The 20,145-nt window shown below is 54.3% G+C and overlaps 1 protein-coding gene across 4 annotated transcripts in view; it reads left to right on the forward strand.

Annotated features, from left to right (window-relative positions):
- SFXN2 (sideroflexin 2) overlaps window positions 1-14,123 on the forward strand; it is a 104,158-nt gene extending 90,035 nt beyond the window's left edge. For all 4 annotated transcript variants that reach the window (XM_039547742.1, XM_039547741.1, XM_039547743.1 and 1 more), the window contains 9 exons: window positions 2,342-2,440; window positions 3,783-3,858; window positions 5,033-5,118; window positions 8,040-8,100; window positions 8,578-8,644; window positions 9,517-9,566; window positions 10,021-10,070; window positions 11,928-11,975; window positions 12,537-14,123. In XM_039547742.1, the coding sequence (XP_039403676.1) occupies window positions 2,342-2,440; window positions 3,783-3,858; window positions 5,033-5,118; window positions 8,040-8,100; window positions 8,578-8,644; window positions 9,517-9,566; window positions 10,021-10,070; window positions 11,928-11,975; window positions 12,537-12,636 (637 nt within the window). In that variant the 3' untranslated portion in view covers window positions 12,637-14,123. The remainder of the gene's footprint in view (window positions 1-2,341; window positions 2,441-3,782; window positions 3,859-5,032; window positions 5,119-8,039; window positions 8,101-8,577; window positions 8,645-9,516; window positions 9,567-10,020; window positions 10,071-11,927; window positions 11,976-12,536) is intronic.
- The last annotated feature ends 6,022 nt before the right edge of the window (window positions 14,124-20,145 follow it).

Genomic DNA, 20,145 nt, shown 5'->3' on the forward strand with positions numbered 1-20,145 from the left:
AGATGCCGCTAATACAGAGTGGGCGTCTGAGCATCTGTATACTCCCACCGTCCTTCGCAGAGGGACTCAAAGTGATCATCGTCCTCCTCAGCATCACCAGGGGTCGTCATCCTGGCAACACGTTACATCTCCCCAAGGCGTAGAGGCCGGGATACAACTTTTATAATGTGTTATGTGGACGTCGCTGTGCTTAATGCATGTTTAGGAGGGTTTTCTTTGTATTTCCTGGCCCTACTAATGTCGGGGTGCCCTTCTCCCATAGGTTACATGTTCGTTTACTTCAAGCTTATTAGCATATGTGCCAATTAGTTACCATGGCATTCTTGTGGTCAGACAGCCCTCTGTGGTGTCCTATCTTATGATCTAGGCCTACTCCTAGTTAGCATAAGCAGTTAAGTCTTTTGGGCTGTATGCCTTGTTTAGCTAAGATATTTTCTTACAAGACTGAGGCATGCAAGATCATTACTTTACTGCCTTAACTTACGCCTGTGCCTGACCTTACAAATACCTGCACCAATAGCTACGCAGTCCAAGTTTGTGCCAAACCCCCACAGCTTCCTCCTCTGCCATGTTTTGAAATTCTGGCCCTTCCACCGAGCCCCAGGAGCTTAAACGTGGTCACCATAGAAATCCTGAGCTCGTGGAGGAAACGTGTCCTTGCTCTGAGGTTACAGCAAGTGAAATTACTTGTCACCATTTCTGCTAATTCATCTTTTTTTTTTTTTTGGTTGGGGTGGTTAGTTTCAAAAAAGGATGAAAGGTAAACTGGTCAATTTGACTGTCCCCTTTCGTTTTCAGGTTCCAGCAAGACATGGCTGGGTTGGGATCTGCAACCCGGCAGGAAAATGTTAAAATGGAGCACAGAGACACCATTTTTTTAAAAAAAAGGCCTGCTAACATTTCTGTTTCATTAGATTTAAATCCCTCCTCTCTGCCCCGGCCTCTAACACATCCAAATATTTGGGCAAAAAATGAGTCCTTTGCCCAATTAAGGCCATGTCTTTCCTTTGCTTCACTCGCATGTTTTTCTTCTTTCAGTTAATAACTGATTCTGCTGTTGATTAAAAGCCCTTTAATTATTAACCCAAAGCCAGTCCTGGGCTCTGGCTGCTCTTTTTTTAAACTTGCCTCTCCTGTTCCTTTGTATCGTCTGAAATCCCAGATCCCACCTCTCCCAGTGAGTGCCACTGTTGAAGAGAGACCGTTCCGAATCTGTAGCACAATGTTTCCTTTCTCACCCTTGGAAAAAACCTCTCCTGTTCTTGTGTGTGTCAGTGGAATTAAAAGATGCCCCCGTGTTTGCCTTCCCCTGTGTCCCTCCTATACCGTTCAAGGAGAATGTTCCGTAGGGAATGACCCTGCCCTGACTCCAGACAACAGACCTAGGCTGGGACCTTTTCCAGCTCTAGTGTAGAGTCGGATGCTGGCGGGACTAGCAGGGGGAGGAACAAAAAGGCACTTAGCTCCACCTCTTTTCTAAACTCGTATTGCCATTGGCTACCTGGATTGCCAGTCCTCAGGTAATGACCAATCGGATTAATGAAGGTGGAGTCTCCCTTTGCATGAGCAATAAACTGTGTGGCTCAAGATATTCTCAGCCATGATCTTTATCCCCTTCCTGGCCTTTAAAGGGCGGAGCATCCAGTCCCCAACTGGCCTGTGAAAGATCCTCTCACTTCTATCCCCCTCTGCCCACAGATCCCCAAGTGCTTTGCAGACAGTGAAGTCACGCTGGCAACGTGAGACAAGGAACGAATCCCCTCTGCCCCCATTTGACAGATGGGTAAATTGAGGTGCAGGGAGTGTGGAGCCCGAGAAGTCCCCATGAGTCGCTGGCAGAGCTGGGGATCTCTGCCAAGATCCTTAGTTCCACCCACACGCCGTCACCACAGACCGTCCTTCCCTTCGAAGGGGTAGGGACACGCCAGGCTGTGGAGCAGAACTCATCCAGGTTGATGTGGTGCCTGGTGGAGTGAGTGGCCATGGGGGCGGAGCCCACCACAGGCCCGCCCCTGGGCTCAGCACAGCTTGGCAGGAATGAACCAATCCCCCAGGAATCCTCCCTGCCCAGCTGAGAGCCCAGGCTCCTGCCTGCTGCTTGGCCACCTTGCTGCTCTAATGGCCCTGTGGAGTGGGAGCCAGGACTCCTGGTTCTTTTCCCAGCTCTGCCGCTGCCTGCTGTGGGACCTCAGGCAGGTAGCTGTGTCTCGGTTTCCTTCTCGGCAAAATAGGGGTGATGTTTACTCTCACACTCAGCTAGCTCAGCCTTGCGACTGGGTGCTCTGGCGGGTAGGGGGAGGTCAAAACGCACGGGCTGAGCTCTGGTGTCTTCCCCCAACAGGACAGTCCCAGCAGTCGTCTTCTGGCAGTGGGTGAACCAGTCGTTCAACGCCTTGGTGAACTACACCAACAGGAACGCGGCCTGCCCCATCTCGCTCACGTGAGTATCTGCCGCCGCCTCAGAGCCTCCTGGGCTTCGCAACCAGGTATCCGCCCCTGTCGCCGGGAGAGGAAATGCCCTGTCAGGAGCAATCCTGCCATTCCTCCCCGGGCACTGGGTGAGATGGGCTCCTGTTTGGTGCGTGACATCTCTAGGCTGTCTCTGAACAGGGGGTGGCTGTGGCGCTGGTGGCTAGGCATAGCGCTGCTTTTGCCATGCCTAGGATCAGCCCCAGGGCAGAGTCTAAAGGCACATGGGACTGGAGGCTGCCTGGCTTAGATATCTGGACCTGAGTCTTTTTGACCTCACCGAAGAGCTGTCCCTTCCGTGGGCCCCTAGACGCACCCAGAGGTCCCTCTCCCCAGGCTCTGTGTTAGGAGTTCGTCAGAGGTGACCCGCAAGGGGGGCCGGCCCTTCCCACCTGCCCATGGAAGGGACCATTGCAGCACCTGCTGCTCCCTGGGGTCAGAAGGCTGGTTTAACCCTTCCACTGCCATGGGAACTATCACATTGGGTGCCCTGTGCTGCCACCAGCTCCTGGTTGTCCCTCACTCTGCCTCGGGACACCAGGGACTTAGAACTGGGGAGGGAAGGAAGGGAGGGTCTGCCGGTGAACCCCATTGCCAAAGGTGCTGACTGCTGGGGAACACTAGGCCCTGGGGCCTTCATTCCATCCAGGTCGATATGCTGAGTTGCAGGGGAGCTGGAGTGGGCCGGACATTGCAGTCACCAGGGTCCGTTCCGCTCTGCGTGGACAGCGATCTGCCCTGGTGTCCTTGGCCAACACGTCCCCTCTTTGCATCACAGAGCAGCGTCGGATGGGGTGGCTGCTGCCCTCCACCCCAGAGGTGGCTGCGCGTCTTTGGAAAGTTAGAAAAGTTGATAACTGCAGGAGCTGCCTAAATCTGATGTGCCAAGGAAGAGAGTTTGGGAGTTAGATGCCAGCAAGGGCATGTAATGAGCCGCAGGATTTCAGCGCCTTAAGAATATTCTGGCCCCTACCATAGAGGGTCAGAAAGCATGTTACAAACACCGAGAGACGTAGTATCAACCCATTTCACAGATGGAGAAGCTGAGGCACGGGAACAGAATCCAGTTTCCCCACCTCACAGTCCTGTGCCTTAACCATGAGGCCGCGCTTCCTGCGCTCTCTCCCCAAGTGGAAACGTTCCCAGGGTGTGAACCGCAGCCCATGTGGGAGCCAGTCCTGAACCTGTCTGGGGGAGCGCTCAGGATGTACGCCTCTTGCCTCCCAGCCTCTCCCAGGGGACAGGCACTTGTTCAGGCAGCCTCTGGGAATTGCTGAGTTATGTGTTATTTCCTCCCGTAAATTACTGTCTAGGCAAATCGGAGTGGCTTACGTCACCGCCACCAGCACAGCCCTGGCGACCGCGGTGGGACTCAACCTGTACACCAAGGTACCGCGGCGGGGGTCCACTGTGCGTACATGCGGTGGGGACACACTGTGGAGCGGGGGTATCTGAAGAGGGCATTGGTGCAGCGTAGGAGGCTCTCTGCTTGCAAACCAGGGGGACTTGCCTTCGAGGGCGCTGCTGGCTCCACCGCTTGTCAGATCTGCTTCTCCGATGGTGCCACTGAGACAGGTCCACTCTGGTGCCCTGGCTGTTGCAATCGAGCGTAAGCCGGCCCCAGGTTGAATGCAGCTGCTCTGCATTCTCCCCAAAGGCTTTCTGCAGGAGTGTCAGTTCCATGGACAAGCTACTGATTCAACAGCCCCTTTAAAGATCCAGTGATCTGGCATTCAGCGTACACCACAGGGGACCTGGTCTTTCCTGTCCACTCCAGGAGCTAAAATCCCCTTGCTGTAATACAGCTGTTCTCCTTTCCCATACTACACCCGTCCTCCCCTTTTAATAACACGGCGGTCACGACCCCGATGCCTAGTTGTGATGCACACGCCCCGGTTCCTTGTCCAAAGCGCCTTTGCAGCTACGCCCTCGCCCCTAGCATACAGCCATGCAAACGTGGCTTCTGCTGGAACCATCTCTCCCTCCCTGTGAAGATACCAGCAGGTTTCTGGGTAGACCCCAGTGTCCAGACCCGTCTCGTTAGGCTTCTCACTGCAGTCTGCCTCACATGCTCCTTGCCAGGCCTTTGGGTGCTGATCTTCCAGCCCTGTTGATGCATTCGGCGGTACTCCAGCACTAGCCCCAGGTGCAGCCGGACACAGCTACTAGCTGGCCCGGCTGTTGTAGCACAGGGGAGTGGGTTGAATAAGGAAGTTGGGTCTCAGGATTTTTTTCCACCTGATTTAGCGGCTGGGTCTGATTTGGGTGAAAGGTGCCGGCCGAAACCCCTGAGGGTTGGAGGGTTTCATTGAAGGCCTGGCCCATGCAGCAGTGAGCAAGCTTCCCCTACACGTCTCTGCTTCTGAGAGTCAGTCCTGCCCGGGAGCTCAGTCCCCGAGTCAGTCGCTCCTCCCTGCTGAGGGCGCCAGTTCTCACGCTGCGTGTTGGGCTGCTGGCTTCCTGCTGGTCTGAGGCCCAGCAACTCCTCTCACCTAGGGGACACTGAGGACGGTTCCAGGCCTGTTGTGATGGCCATGCTCACCTCGGTCTCTTTCCTTCCTAGAGAGCCCCGCCCCTCGTGGCACGCTGGGTCCCGTTCGCAGCCGTGGCTGCCGCCAACTGTGTGAACATCCCCATGATGAGGCAACAGTAAGTCTGTCCCTGTTCTCCAGGGATGTGCTCCGGCCTACTGGACCTTGTCAAAAACCAAAGGATGGGGGATCTGGAACCACAAGCAGAGGTGACTTTTGTAATGAGGAGAGAGGCTGTGTTAACCGGTGGTTGGAGCCTAGATCCGAGAGCCAGGACTCCTGGGCTCTGTTCTTGTCTATCAGTGGCTTGCTGTGAGGGCAGGTCACGTCCCCTCTCTCAGCCTCAGTTTCCCCATCAGTGTGATGGTACTGAGCTAGGCTGTTAATGTCTGTACAAAGCTTGATGTACATGTTTGATATTATTCCTAAAAACCAGCACTTGCCTGCACAGCTGAGAGAGCCGCCCCCACGTTCTAAACTGTCAGCAGGACCGAATGGGAAGCGTCTGCCTTGACTTGTAGCTAGGGGTTTGGGTTTGCGCTGGGTTATTCTGAGCCCAACTACAGCTCAGGTGTTTTAGGAGTAAAAACAGCTGTTGATTGGCAGGTTTAAACACACTAATCTTTGCCTTTAACGTCCCATCTGGGCTGTGAGTGGCTGTTTTAGGAGCTGCTGAAAACAGGCCACAGGGGAGGAGGAGCCTGTTTAAAAGGCCCACTAGTGGTCGTGTGAGGTAGTGTTTTGTAAGCAAATCTCACTGGCAGTGGGTAAGTGGGGGATTCTCAGTGTCTGTTTTATAAACACAGGCTCTCTAGGCTTTTCTGCTTCGAGGCTTTTTAACCTAAACCCTTTAACTCTCCCCCACCTGCGTCAGGACTCACCAACTGGTGGCTGCCCAGGCTAAGACTAAACATTGATCTATTGGCATGTTGCTGTGAGGTCGTCCTTCAGAGAGGCACTTGCATCTTCCTCCGCAGTGTCTGGTTGCTATTGGTGACGGGATGCAGGACTAGATGGACCACTGATAATGGGGGTTACCAGACCGGACCTGACCATGAAGGCCTGTATCTGGCCTCCTTCAGTGTAGCTGACACTTCAGAGGAAGGTGGAAAAACCCCTTGACGGACCTGGCAAAACGGACCCGGAGAAGAGGGCCTTTCCTTCCTGACCCCTGTGGCCCTGAAGCTTGAGGCCTGGTTGTCTTTATCTTAGCATGTGTAATGGCATTGGGTATGGTGGCTAACGCCATCTGGGGCGCTCCTGCTATGGTTCCTGAACCAGCAGCTGAGCGCTGTCTGCTGAGGGCCCGCTGACGGCTCTTTCCCTCTGATAATGCACCAGGACCGAGGTTCTGAGGTCTTGGTGAGCTTGATCCAAGTTTGACGTTTATTGGTCCAGCTGCGCGGTAGTGTGGCCGGCCTGACGCTGTGCTCACAAGGGTGTGTGTGTGTGTAAAATTCTTTCCAATGGCTGGTCTGGAGGCTAAGGCACCTGCTGTAGAGCGATCCAGGGGTGTTCTGTCTTAGCCCAAGTGGCAGAGGCGTGGAGCTGTGGAACAGGGGTTCTGCAGAGGCTGTCTGATCTACTGCCTGCCTGCCTAACGAATCCACTGCTGCAGAAACCTGGTGGTTGGGCAGCTAGAGGGGCAGTATCTGGGAGGCTTTTGTACATGTGGATGGTTAGCTTGCCATGAGGGGCCCAGATGCTCCAGGGATGAACCCCATAGAAACGCATTAACTGTGCGGTTAGAACGACGTGTATTATTGATGATCAGATTTTCCCAGCTCTTTAAAACCAAACCTGCGTCTCGGTGACAAAATCCTCTTGCTGTGGCTGGTGGGGTCGGGGTATTAACAGATAGCAGAGCTGTCACCACGCTCCCGCAGTGGTCCTGTGAGATGGGTAGGTGCTGTTTCCAGCAGCCTCCCATAGGTGGCAGCATTGCACAAGCCGTTCATTTCACCCCCTCTCTGCCGGTTTCGTGGCCGGAGAAGGGCAGCCCTGGGGTTTAGCGATAAATCCTGCATCAGGATGATGGAGAGGGGGCTGAGCCGGCTACCTGATCTCCCTGCCAGAGATTTACTGGGCACGTTGTCTGAATCATGTATTAAAACACCGACGGGCGAGTCTTGCTATGGGCGGTTGCAGCTGCTTTATTCTGATGAATTTGGCAGCAGAGTGGTGGGCCAGGAGTGGATAAAGACCAACACAAAGTGGTCCTTATGGGTAGAAACAAGCCAGGAGTCATAGTCACCATGGCAAAACTCTACTTTCCTATGAACGATCATAGATTCCAAGGCCAGGAGGGACCCCTGTGATCCACAAGTGTGACCTCCTGGGTAACGCAGCCCAGGGACCCTCCCCGAAATAATTCCTGTTTGAATTAGGGTAGCACCTTTCAGTAGGGTGCAGGGAAGGGGTACCAGTTGTGCCAGACAAGGCGGGTGGGAGCTGTCCATGCCATCTCTGTCTAGCTGGGGTTATTGCGGCTATTGCCAGCCTGGGGTGCTGCTCCAGCCCAGGGAAAGAGATGATAAATTAGGGACCCACGGGTGATTTGGGGGAGGGCACATTGTAGCACCCAGGGACCCCACTGTGGTACGTGCTGTACAAACACACAACAAAAACAGACACACTGCAACCCGTCTGCCCTCATCGGCCCTTGTTCACATGGTTCTGGCCCACGTGGCAGCAGGTTTGAAAAGGACCTGATTCTCCATTGCCCCCTATCTTATCCCTGCTCAGATCAGATGACTGCCCTTCCAGCTGGGTAGCATTTACACCCACAATGCACTGGGCTTCATGATGACACCAGAGTCAAGGGTCAAAGCCTATAAACCCCCAGGGAGCCAATTTTGGAGGTGTCTGCAACCCTTGTGCAAAGGTAGCGTAGGCGTGGCCTAGAGTTGGGGGGAGGGGAGATGTGGACCATTCTGCACTGTTGCGGGGAGGAGAGGAGGGCCCATCCTGTTTTTGTGGGGAGGGGGGTGACCCAGGAGGCTGGGTTTGAGACACTCATGGTTCCCTGTCTGTGTTTAGGGAGCTCATTAACGGGATCATGGTGACGGATGAGAAGGACTGTGAGCTGGGCCATTCCAGGGTACGTCGCGGAGCAGGACGGGGTGGCTGTCACCAATGGGTTCTGACGGCCTGGCTGCTTTGCTCATGTCTCCCCAATCCCGCAAGCCGAGCCACCTGAAAACACGTTGAATCCTTTTCTGGGATCGCGTCTCCATGGAAGCTGATGCCGCAGCTGGCCCAGGAACGGGGGGTGGGGTGCGGGCCCGTGAGACAAACTGCAGAGCGGTCTGAGCTCCCAGCCTTGCTGACTTTCTGATCCTAACTCTGCCATCGCAAGGCCAATCCGGACGTGTTCGCTCCCGTTCCCGGGGGAGGGAGGCTGGGGGATGGGACTGGAGTAAATGACACAGCTGCTTCAAACCTGGACACCCCCTCTCCCCCAGCAGCCCACGAAGGCGTTGGAGCAGCAAGCACGGACCAGCCCAGCTAGCTGCATTACTGCCCCATCAGACAAAGCCCTTGGAGCAGCTTGGCTGACTGTTGTCCTTGCTTTCAGGTCGCTGCAGTCAAGGGGATTACCCAGGTGGTGATCTCCAGGATCGTCATGGCAGCGCCTGGCATGGGTGAGCAGCAGCGACGCCGCCCCTGCAATCTGGGGGGGAGACAGAGGCAGCAGCCTGCAACCGGCCCAGCAACCCAGCAGTACAGGGGCTGGCGGGAGGCGGAGGAGGGATGAAACTCGGTCTGGGAGCCATTTGGGCACAGAAAGGCTGGTGCCTAGGATACACCAGTGAGTAGAGCAAAAGGCTGGGACCGCCTGATGTCTGGGGCCCAGAACCTCTTTCTGCCTCAGTTTCCCCATCTGTACAATGGCCCAGCGTACCTGCCTCTCGGGGTGGTTTGTTTTGTGTCTGCAGAGCGCGCCAAGACCCTCTGACGGAAGGCGCTGTATAGACTGTCCAGGTATTGCCTGTTTGGTCTAAAGAACCATTTCCCATCTCCTCCAACCCCTGGGGATTCCTCACACCCTTGTTCTTTAGCTCCCCTCCCCACACACCCGCCACGCACCTTGATGGCCCCATGGCTCAGCCACTGGATGGAAATCTTCCCTGGCTCATGGTGCCCCTCTTGTACCTGCCACCAGCGGGCTCTGCAGAGCGACAGGAGACGCCCCCTTCCTTTCCCTGCCCTTGGCTCGCAGCAGGGGTGCTTGCTCGGCTCCGCAGTCAGAAGGTGGGCCAGGGCAGGGATATTGGCCCTCCTGGGTGTAAGCGACTGGCAGTGGGAGCACTGGTGTGGTGGCTCTGACACGAAGCGTGTCCCTGGCCACTGGGAGCCAGGCAGGGAGACCTCGAGGGGTGACCTCCCGTGACGGCTTTTTCCTTGTGGTTGGATCTCGCCTTGCTTGGCCCCTGGCTCTTCAGGGAGCTCTACTGGCAGAGAATGGGGCGGCTGGGCTGATAAAATCCTGACGCCTCTCTCTCTTTCTGGCTAGTTCTTTTGCCGATTCTCATGGAGCGGCTGGAGAAGTTCCCCTTCATGAAGGTGAGTGGTCCAGGAGGGTCTGAGTTCCTCCTCCATCATCCCCATCCAGTGGAATCTTGTCCACATCCATATCCAGCTCCCCTCTCCTGGTAGTCAGACCTCCCCGTGGCTCTGTTACCCCCTCTTTTCTCCCGTTGCCCCCCCCGACCGTCTGTAGGGCTTGGGGTTCTCTCACTTGTGCTCTTTCCTCAGTTTCCCCCGCCTCTGCTGGCCCTCTTGGGTTATGGGGGCCCACTGGAGCTCCAGATGACCTTAAGGGAGCCCCAGAAAGCATGTGGGTATCAGGGATATGAACAAGGGATATGCCAGACTAGATCTGATCACAGATCCACCAAGCACGTTGAGCTCCTTGTGGGAAAGACTTCCTTCGCCCCTGGCTGGGTTGGACGTTGGCTGTGATAACTTCAGGGACGACGTTCCGGGCTCACCTTCTTCTGGGCTGATTTCTTTGCAGAGAATTCAGGTCCTCCACGCGCCTTTACAAGTGATGCTGGCCGGGGGCTTGTAAGTATCTTCCTTCCCGAACTTCCACCCTTCCTCAGCTCTGGCCTTGCAGCTTCGGGTTCAGAAAACAACCTTCTAAAGAACCCAGTCAGCATCTGGCCTTAACAGAAGCAAACAGCTGGCTCTTTCCAGGCAGGGACTCTGAAATTCAATCTCTTTCCTTTCCCACCTTCTGTCAAGCTCAGAGTCCAGGGCTTCCCTGCCACAGATAAGAACCTCAGTAGCACTAATAATAAATCATTAGTGGATTCTCCCAGTGTTCCTTTGAGGCAGGTAATAATTATTACATCCCCATTTCAGAGCTGGTGAAGCAGACGCATAGATGGGGGGAGGGTTGCAACTTGCCTAGCGCCACAAAGTGAGGCAGAACTAGGCAGTGGAACCCAGGAATCCTGAAGCCATCCCCTACTCTAACCACTAGACGACATTCCCCCGGTATCACACGTCCCAGCACCTGGGGAGGAGAAGCTGCTTGCTCCTCTTGCGTAGGGTGCTTGTCACATCCTTAATGGCACCAGTGAAACCTGGCTGAGTCATATGGGGGCTGTGCCCCCCTTCACTCCAGCACAGCACGTGATGATCCCTAATGTACACAGGCCCCTGCTGAATCCTTGGGTGACTGATCTCCAGAAGTGGAGGAGAAAGAAACATCAGGAGCAGACCAAGGATCTGCACTACACTGAGCCCTACTCCCATGCTGTGGATTAGAGGAAGGGGGAAGGACCATCTTTAACCCAAGGAGACGGTCCCCCTTAGTGAAGGTTGAGCCCAGGGTCCCTACTATGCTGCAAAGGAGCAGATGCTAGACCATACCTTCCCCAGTGGTATTCTCTCTCCTTTGCGTCTAAATCCCCTGGACCCAAGCAATGCTAACTGCTGTGGGCTCTCCTGAGGCATGTCAGGGACCATCCACCAGGTTCCCATAGGCCCTCGCTCTCAGAGCTGCACCAGCTGCAGGGGAAATCCAGGGGTGGCCAGCACTCTGGGCCTGGAGCAGTTGTGACAGACAGAAGAGGGAGCAGTCTGCCACTGGGACAGGGGGCCCCACAAGGGAGGTCCTGCCCTGCACCAGGGGTTGGGGGCCCAGGCTTCATCCTACTGGGCACGTCCATGCCTTGGCTTTTCCGACACTCCCATGCTACAGCTATGGGGGTTTTGTGAAGTCAGCCCTGGGTCTTCTCGAGGAAGAGAAGCATTATCCCCATTTTACAGCTGGGGGAGACTAAGGCACGAGACAGATTTGCCCAAGGTCACGTACTGCTGCAAGTCTGGGTCTGAGCTGGGAATTTAACCCCGATCTCTGGACTCCCAGTTCAGCCACCTTGCCAGAGAGAGCTGCCCGGAAGGAAGCTCCGGAGTGAGAAGCTGCTCTGCCGGGCCAAGTGTGGGTGGCCAGTTCACTGGTGTTTGTATGAGAGTCTGGGGCAACGTGCTTACCTGCACCTTGGTGTTAATCAGGCGCCTTGGACTTCATTAGCCTGGCTGGGAACTGAACCTTGGCCCCTGCACCAAAGTGACATTCACCAGAGCAACACCTAGGGTGCTCTACATGGCTGCATAGCTAGATCGCTCCACCCAGCACCGAAATCAGCCAGCCACTGTGCCTGGCCACTTGGCTGGTGTGCCGCAAGCCATGCTGGGGCCTTTGAGGAGAGGAGGTGGGGAGCAGAGAAAGGATTGCCCAGAGCTAACGCCCCACTTCATGGGAGCTCAAATGACCGCGAGGGGTCCAGCTCTCGGCTTTGCACCCCCCAGGAGAGGGCACTGTTGCGGGGGCTGTCAATGTCACCGAGGGTTGGCTCTCAATCCGAGAGCGGACGTTGTCGCCAGTAACGCTCGGTTTTCTCTGTCCTTCAGCCTCCTGTTCATGGTGCCGGTTGCCTGCTCGCTGTTCCCACAGAGATGGTACCAGCCGCGCTACTTCTCCCTCCCTGAGAACCCCTCTCCCAAGCTATCCTCCACCTACCCTGGGGGTCGCAAGTATCTTCTGGAAAGGCCTTGCCTGTCCCTGGGAACTTGGTCATCTTGAGGGCTTGCAGCCAGCGCTGCCCTTCCAAAGGGTTTGGCCTGTGCACAGATGCTAATCCCCACGCTGTGGGCTCTGCCCTGAGTGGGGGAATTGGGGAGATGAGTCCCAGTCTCTGTGCTCTGCCACCTGCCCTGGGATCAGTGCACAGGATGGGGCTGGGCTGGACTCCCCAGGTCTCTGCCCCAGGATTGGGGCTCAGGATGGGGCTGGACTCCCCAGGTCTCTGCCCCCTGCCCTGAGAGTAGCTCATATTGGCCGATGACTTGCTTCCATAGCCACTGTTAAGATCTGGCTGCAAAAAGTCTGCCTCCTGCCCACCCCACCGCCTGGCCAGCTGGAGAGAAGGCCCTACCCAGACCAGGGACACTTCCAACAGGGTCAGGGAGAAGAAGTGCAGAGCAAATCAAAGCCTGACTTTCCCTCTCCTCTCCCTGCAGCTCGCTGGCGCTGTCTAGCCTGGAGCCGGAGCTCCGAGCCTCCATCCAGGCCAGGCACGGGGACTGCGTGCCTTACGTCTATTTTAACAAGGGATTGTAAATCGAGCCTCTACCTCGGGAGCCGTCCACGCCGTAGGGCCACCTGCAGCTGCAGGGCTGTAAGCTGGAGATGGGCTCAGGACATACCAATCAGACTTGGATTTCCCCCCCACAGCCCCCGGCTGCCAAAGTATTGGGGGGAGGGGCAGATCTGGGCGTGACTTCTGGCTCCTCTTTGGTTTAACCCTGTATCTTCTGCTCCCCCAACCAGATTTGGGGCCTGCCTCTGAGTGCCTGACACCTGCTGGGGGCGCTCCGTCTGTTGCACTGGTGCTGGCCTGCTACTGGACAGAAGCGGAAATGTGCCCTCTTCACTGGGCACCATAGGTCAGCAGATCCCTGGGCCTTAGCAGCGGCTCCTCTTTGTCGCTGGCTAATCCAGGGAAGCGCACCTCCTGCTGCCTTAACCCCTCCCCTAGGGTCTGACCTGCGGGAGGCTGGAGCAGGACCTCGGCGTGCCCGGATCCTGTTCTCTTAGGTGTTGGACTGATGCCACCTGTTACAAAGTGCCTGAGAACTGGTCTGATTGCTGTAGGTATCCCAGCCCGGCCCCCCGGTGCAGAGCACGTGGCACTTGCAGTCCTGTGCCCCTCTCTCTGTGACAGATGACTGCTCTGTTCCCCTGTTTAGACAGCTCCCTCCCCTGCCTAGCAGGATGGGGGTAGCTGGGGTAATACACACATGGTGCTATCTCTCTTCTGTTCAGGGAGGCAGGATGGGCTCTGCCATCGCTGTTGCAGGTCATATCCAGTACAACTGATGCCTGTTTCTGTCCAGCTGTGAACTGAATTCTGCTCTCAGTTAAACAGGTGCCATTACTCCAGCTACACACCAGATTAAGTGAGGTCACTATTTGGCCCTGGTCTTTGTTCACCTGCCTTCAGAAGGCACCAGCCTCTTCTGACTAAATAACTAATTAATAACCAAATGGGGTTGCAGTCTTGAAAAACAGCCAGGGCCTTTCTGTAACCAGGTAGGGCCAGGTTGTCGGCATTTTGAGCAGTGCAAACAGGAAACCGCACGTGCAGATTGAGCACTTGCACGCACAAGGACCAGTGTGTTTTGAAAACGTGTCCCTCACCCTCAAGTATTTCAGGTCCCAGATGTGTCTTGCTTTGCAGTCCATGCAATGGAGTGCGAAATGCCCTGATGTCCTTATGCTCTCTCTCTTTTTTTAAATCCACCGTACCATTGCCTGTAATTGGAAGAACTGATGATCACCACTGGTTTTGTGTAGGTCCTACCCAGCACTCAACACAAGCTACTCTTGGAGCTGTGCTGGCGTCAGTGCAACTGGGCCACCGAGTGGGGACAAGGGGGGATCTCTGTAGATTTCAGCCTCCTTTAAGGTGAGGAAGGAAAACTTCCTGATTCACTAGAAACCTGCCGGGCAAGGAAATGTTAGTTGTAAGCGTTTGAGTGGGAGAAATTGTTACAAAGAGCGGAGACGGGGGTGGGAAATAAAATCTGAGGATTTTTAAAACTGCTGCCGCTGTTGTGTTTTATGTGGACGCTTGCTTTAAAGAGCCTGCCAGGGGCGTCTCTGTGTATTTGTGATGGCTGCTGCTAGTTGCAGCCTGAACTGCCTTGCGGTGTGGAGCATTTTGAGGATCTGAATGTTGGGAGTCCAAATTCTGCCCTCGTATGAGCACACGAGGTCACTCCCTGCACGATTCTCAGGTTCCAGTTTGGTCTGTGCTAAGCCGATAGAATTACTGACTGGGTGCCATTTTGATGGTGCTTCCCAGCCGAAGCACTTTACTAGCGGATATACAAAGTCGTCCATGAGTGTGTGTCTATATATCCTTAAGTTTCACTTCACCCAGCATTGAAATGCAGTCACCTCTGGGGTGGAACGTGGCAGCTGGTTAGTAGCAAATAGCAGCCCTGCACACCGTTTTAAGACAGGAACTGAAGAGACATTGTCAACCTCCCCAGTTGTAATTCAGCACCAGTTTTAGCAACTGGCTGAGACCTTGTCTGCCCACTTGCATCCGAAGAAGTGGGTATTCACCCACAAAAGCTCATGCTGCAAAACGTCTGTTAGTCTATAAGGTGCCACAGGATTCTTTGTTGCTTTTACAGATCCAGACTAACACGGCTACCCCTCTGATACTTGTCTGCACTAGGACTCCTCTGCTAAGATTTCCATTGTATTGCCATTTATTATTCCTATTTCCATAGGGGCTAGGAGCTCCAAATGTGGACCTGCACGCTTGTGTGCTAGGTGCTGTACAGCTACAGACTAAAAAGTCCATGCTGCCCTCTAGTGATGCAATGCAGTAAGCGTATAGTTATAATTAAAACATTTTAGTTTGTCCTCCAACATTAGATGAAATTAATAGATGCAGTTTTGGTTCTCTTCCCTCAACCCCGAATGGCATTACTGGGCAGAGTTAAGGTTGCTTGAGGTCCCTAACTTGTCTTTTCATACCTTAACAGAGTTTGATTTCTTTTAAATTAAGCTTAATGCTGACTTTCCTGGTGTTCTAATCCTCGGTTCTGGGATAATTACAACATCCCTGTGATGTTTTATGCCCTGAAGGTACTGAACTGTACCTCAGCTCGTGTGTGTGTCAGTCAGTCAGTCAGTTACGGGGGAGGGGGGGAAGGAAGGTGTGTGTTTATTAGTGGGGCAAGGATGTGTGGCTGGGGTGGTGTATTGGGGAAGGGGTAGCTCGAGAGGGTGGGGCGTGTGTCCTGACTGCAGCGACAACTGTCCAATAGTTCGGTTATTGCTGTGCAAGGGTGAGGGCTTAAATTCCTCCTGGGGCCACGCACACTTAGCAAGTAGTTCCTGCACCAGGGCAGGCCCTGCAGACTGCGTCTCCTCCACGCAAGCGCCGCCTGGCCCGCTGGCTGCTATTAGAGACCCCATCGACCAGGTGAGACTGGCTGGCCTCTCTTCTGCCCTTGCCTGCGGAACGCTCCAGCTGGCAATTATAATAACCTTGCTGTCCTGGCCCAAAGGGAGCAGGTTCTAATGGCCGAGGCTGTGTGAGCTGATCTGTAGCCGCGTGGCCACCTGGCCAGGGAAGGGCGTGGCAGCAGCCACCCTTCTGACTGGCCTGGCAAAGAGCAGTCTGGGCCGTGGCCAGGAAGTGTGGGGGGCTGTTTGCAATGCCCCCCGGCCGCGTGGGAGATGAAAGTTGTGACCACCCCGTGAGCGCAGTAACGTCCGTCCTCCATTCGCAGGCGGCTGTGGCTTTGACGTACCATGAGCGTGCTGGGGCTGGGGGGAGATGAGCAGCAGGCGGGTGTGTGGGCTGGAGATCAGTGTGAGTACGAAAAGGCTGAACGCCTGAGCTTCACCCTCCCGCTGCCTGCTCTGACTGTTTCAAGACCAGCACTGAGCCCAATGGCCGATTGAACGGAGCCCGCTCCTTTCCCTCCTCTTGGCAAAATTGCTCGTCCGTTCCCTGCTGCCTCAGTTACTGCAATCTCCCAGCTGGCCTGCCCCTTTGAGTCTATCCCTAATCGACAGTCCCCTGTGACCAGCTCCACTGGGCTCCCCCTTGTCCTAGGCAGCGAGCCCAAGCACCCTGGCCTGCTTTGAGGGCAGTTAGGCCTCTACATCTCCGCCCTGATCTCCTTTTCCCCCTCTCCCTTCACCCCTGCTACCATCGTGCCATCTGCGGTCTTTGCCCCCTGCTTGAGGCACCCTCCCAAAACCCATTCACCCCAGACACCTCCCTCAATGTCTCTCCTAGGAGAGGCCAGCGAACAATTGTTAAAAGCCCTAATTGAGTGTCTTATTGATTAACCACCTGATCTTCTCATGGTTCCCCCATCTCATCCCTCTCTCCCCCTCCCTCCATCCCTTTTTTCTGACGATCCTTGCTTGTTAGGTCTGAATTTAGGCCCTGATCCTGCCGCTGGCTCTGGATTCTTGGGCTCAGGTGGGGCCGCGTTGCCTGCGTGGATCTGGCTGCAGGATAAGGGTTTCAGATCCTATGCTCTTGGGGGCTGGGAGCACGTCTCATTGCTGGGCAAGGCCTCAGCCCCCCTTTGGGCACTTGTAAATAACAAACAGGTCGCAGCTGGACAGCTGGACAATGGCTTTGAGTCTGGGGCCAGAGTTCTCTATTGCCATCCTGCTGTTAGGACATAATGGAGGCAATTCGGTATCTCAGATATTTCTAATCCCCAATGAAATAAGGACCAATTTCTCCTGGGGAGGGAAGAGGCCCAAGAAGAGGGGAATCGCTCCTCTTTCCTCTCTGTCCCCACAGCTTTTTTGCACAGGCTGCACAAGAGCAATTTGTCTGGAATTGTGCTGAGCCTGTGGCAAACACGCCACACCCAGGCTCTGCGGTGTGCATACCAGCCGTGTCTGTGCTTGGAGCCAAGGAGCCTCATGCCTTGGTGTTTACAAGTCAATTCTTGTAACACAATGTGCCACTGCTATTCAAAACACACATGCCCATCCTACTTCGGCATTAAGGTCATTAGCTTCTCGAGGGGACTCCTCCCTGCCATGAGAACTTCAGTTTTGTTGTTGACATGACTTCAGCAGCTGATTCCTCGAGGAGATGCTAGATGGACTAAGATACCAACAGTGTTTGAACGTTAAGACTGATGAATCCCTTTTGCTAGAGATGGGGACAGCAGTTTTCTAGTTTGATTCCCATGCTGCAGCCATGACGAGCTTAGGGAGAACACAACACTGAAGAAGAGAGTCTGATATTAGGACTATAGTTGTTGTCCTAAGTTTTGGCAGGATCCCACAGTCCTGGGCCATCCCTGAAGACACCAGTGTCTCTCGCGTACCCTGGTTGTCCCTTGGGTGTAGACTGCTCCATTGTGTCAGAGCAGAACTGTCCCTGGCAGCTGGCTGAAGCTGGAGGTGGACTTCTAGGTGTCCCGCTCCCAGGCTGTCAGGGCCTTGAAAATAAAGGCTAAGACTTTACAATTGAGGCCATATTCCACAGAGAGCCAGAGGAGGGAGTGGAGAACAGGATGGGATCCTGGTTACACGGGTTGCTAACGAGCCAGCTGCTGCTGAATTTTGAAACGCATACCCGAGGTTCCTGGTGGATGTTCATTCCAATACCATGCAGTTGGGATGTGCCTGCTCCCTTGTCTTTGTCCAGTGTTACCGCTTTGGGGACTGCATGGCCTTTCTATGATGTGCTTAAAATTGCATCTTTGGGCAAAAATGGGCCTGTTCCTGTTCAAGGAGCATTGAGCTCCACTCCTTGTCTCAACCTGCTCGAATAGTAGAACATGCCTGCTGCAAACGCTGGCCACGTCTACACCGCAACCCCCTCTCAACAGCCACTCTGAGCCTGGATCAGCTGATTCAGGCTTGCGCTACAAGAATAAAAATAACAGTGTAGCCATCCCTGCCCAAGTTCTGAAACCTGGCGAGAGTGACGGGTCTCAGCGTCCAGCCGGAGCGAGAATGTCTACACTTCTTTTTGGCCCAAAGCACAAGCGCTGTAGAAACTTCACATGAGGTGGGAAACGGCAGCCCCCGGCCAGTACGGCCTCTGAAATTGCCAGAGCTACTAGTCTGTCTGTGGAATCTCAGGGGATGGGGTTAGTTCCAGAAAACCTGAGATGCTATCAGCACAGAGCTCAGCCTATGGAAACAATTATAAGCATCACCCGCCCTCCTGTATAACACAGCCCGAGAGTTCAGCCAGTTCCCCTCCTCTGCTGGGCCCAATAACTTGTATTTGCCTAAAGCAGCTTCCAGAAGAGCGTTCAGCCTGGACCTGAATCCAGCGGGCGATGGGGAAGCCACCCTCATCTGCCTTATTTCTGGTTGGAATTGGTCTGGCAGCTGCTTTAGCTTCCCTCCAGTCACTCTTGTTCTGTCTTTTCTCTGCGAGAGTAAAGGGCCCTTCAGCACCTGGGATTGTCTCTCTGGGACGTGTAAGCAAGTCGCCTTTCAACCTTCTTCTTGAGCAGCTAAACAGCCTGGGCTCTTTCTGCCTCTCCCTGTCCCTCCAGCATATCTACCACTCTTCCCAGTTTAGTGTCATCTGCAAACTTGCTGAGGGTGCAGGCCACACCATCCTCCAGATCATTAATGAATGTATTATGTGACAATGGACAAATCCTCTTCCGGACTCATCCCACGAGCTTGCTTACAGTACCTCTCCCTGTGTGTGTGTTAATTTAAGAGCTAGCCTGGAGTGGGTGTTGTAATAACAACGGGTGGGCATGTTGTCCAATGCCTAAGCCAAACTCAGCCCATGGACAACTCCCTCCCTCCCCCCCCGCCCCGCCTTGCCCCGCCTTCCCCCTCCCACAACAAAAACTAAACCAAATAGATATTCTTCAGTCATTGTCAATGGCAGGCCCATAGAAGGTAGACACGTGAGAAAACCACCACCAAAATATCACCCTGGATGCCCGTGCAGAGTGAACTCTCCCCCTCCCCCACCCATTATAGAATGTTGTTTAAATGGCTGGATCCCCTGTCCATGCCCCTACCGCCTCTTAGAAAATGCTGTCAGCTCCCCCAGTCCCCTGCAGCCTCTGAGGGTTAATGTGATGCTGTCCTGGGACTTCAAGAACTGGAAAATGCCAAGTGTACCTTTGACTGTATCAGCTTTGTTAGGGCGAAAAGAAACCTCAGAGTCACATGAGCACAGACACAGGAAAAAACAATGCCTAGACTGGGTCTGGGTCTGAAGCCAGGCACAAGACTGGGTTACAATTTGCAAAACTAAATTACAGGCTCTGGAAACCCCTGTGTGGCAAACCAGGTTCTGATGGGTCTGTGTGCTTTGTATTACCTTGGCTCCCAGAGGCTCCCAGATGGGATCTCGGCCCCCTCATGGTGACTGAGTGTGAGATGTGCCACCTGGATAATGCGAGACCCAAATGGGGAAATCCCACATGTTAATTGGGGGGAAATGGGGGTCCTTAGCAGTAGTAAAAATGGCTTTAAACTTTGTGAATGTTTTTCTAGCTGAGGTTCTTATCTGGTCACCATTACTGCAGTAGCTGAGCACCTGGCAATCTATCATTACAACACCTCTGTGCGAGGGACAGCAGTGCCATTTTTCACATGGAGACCTGAGGCAAGAGAGACTAAGTGACTGGCCCAAGGTCACACAGGAAGTCTGTGGTAGAGCTGCAAATTAAACCCAGAGCTCCTGAGTCCCAGTCTTAGCACCCTGCTGACTTGATCATTCTTTCAGTTTTGGAGCAGAAGAAAAGCAGGCTTCATAGATGTTAAGGCCAGAAAGGATCACCTAGTCTGACCTGCTGTATAACACAGGCCAGAGAAATTCACCTAGTCACTCCCATTGTGCTGAATAATTTGTTTGGATAAAGCACATCTTCCAGAAAGGCCACCAGGCTGGATTTTAAGACAGCAAGAGCTGAAAAATCCACCACTTCCTTTGGTAGCTTATTCCTGAGCATTAATCAGCAATGGTTCTAACTCAGGGGTAGGCAACCTATGGCATGGGCGCCGAAGGCGGCACACAAGCTGATTTTCAGTGGCACTCACACTGGCCAGGTCCTGGCCACCACTCCGGGGGGCTCTGCA

This window comes from Mauremys reevesii, linkage group 7 (assembly GCF_016161935.1).
Source record: "Mauremys reevesii isolate NIE-2019 linkage group 7, ASM1616193v1, whole genome shotgun sequence".
NCBI lineage: Eukaryota > Metazoa > Chordata > Testudines > Geoemydidae > Mauremys > Mauremys reevesii.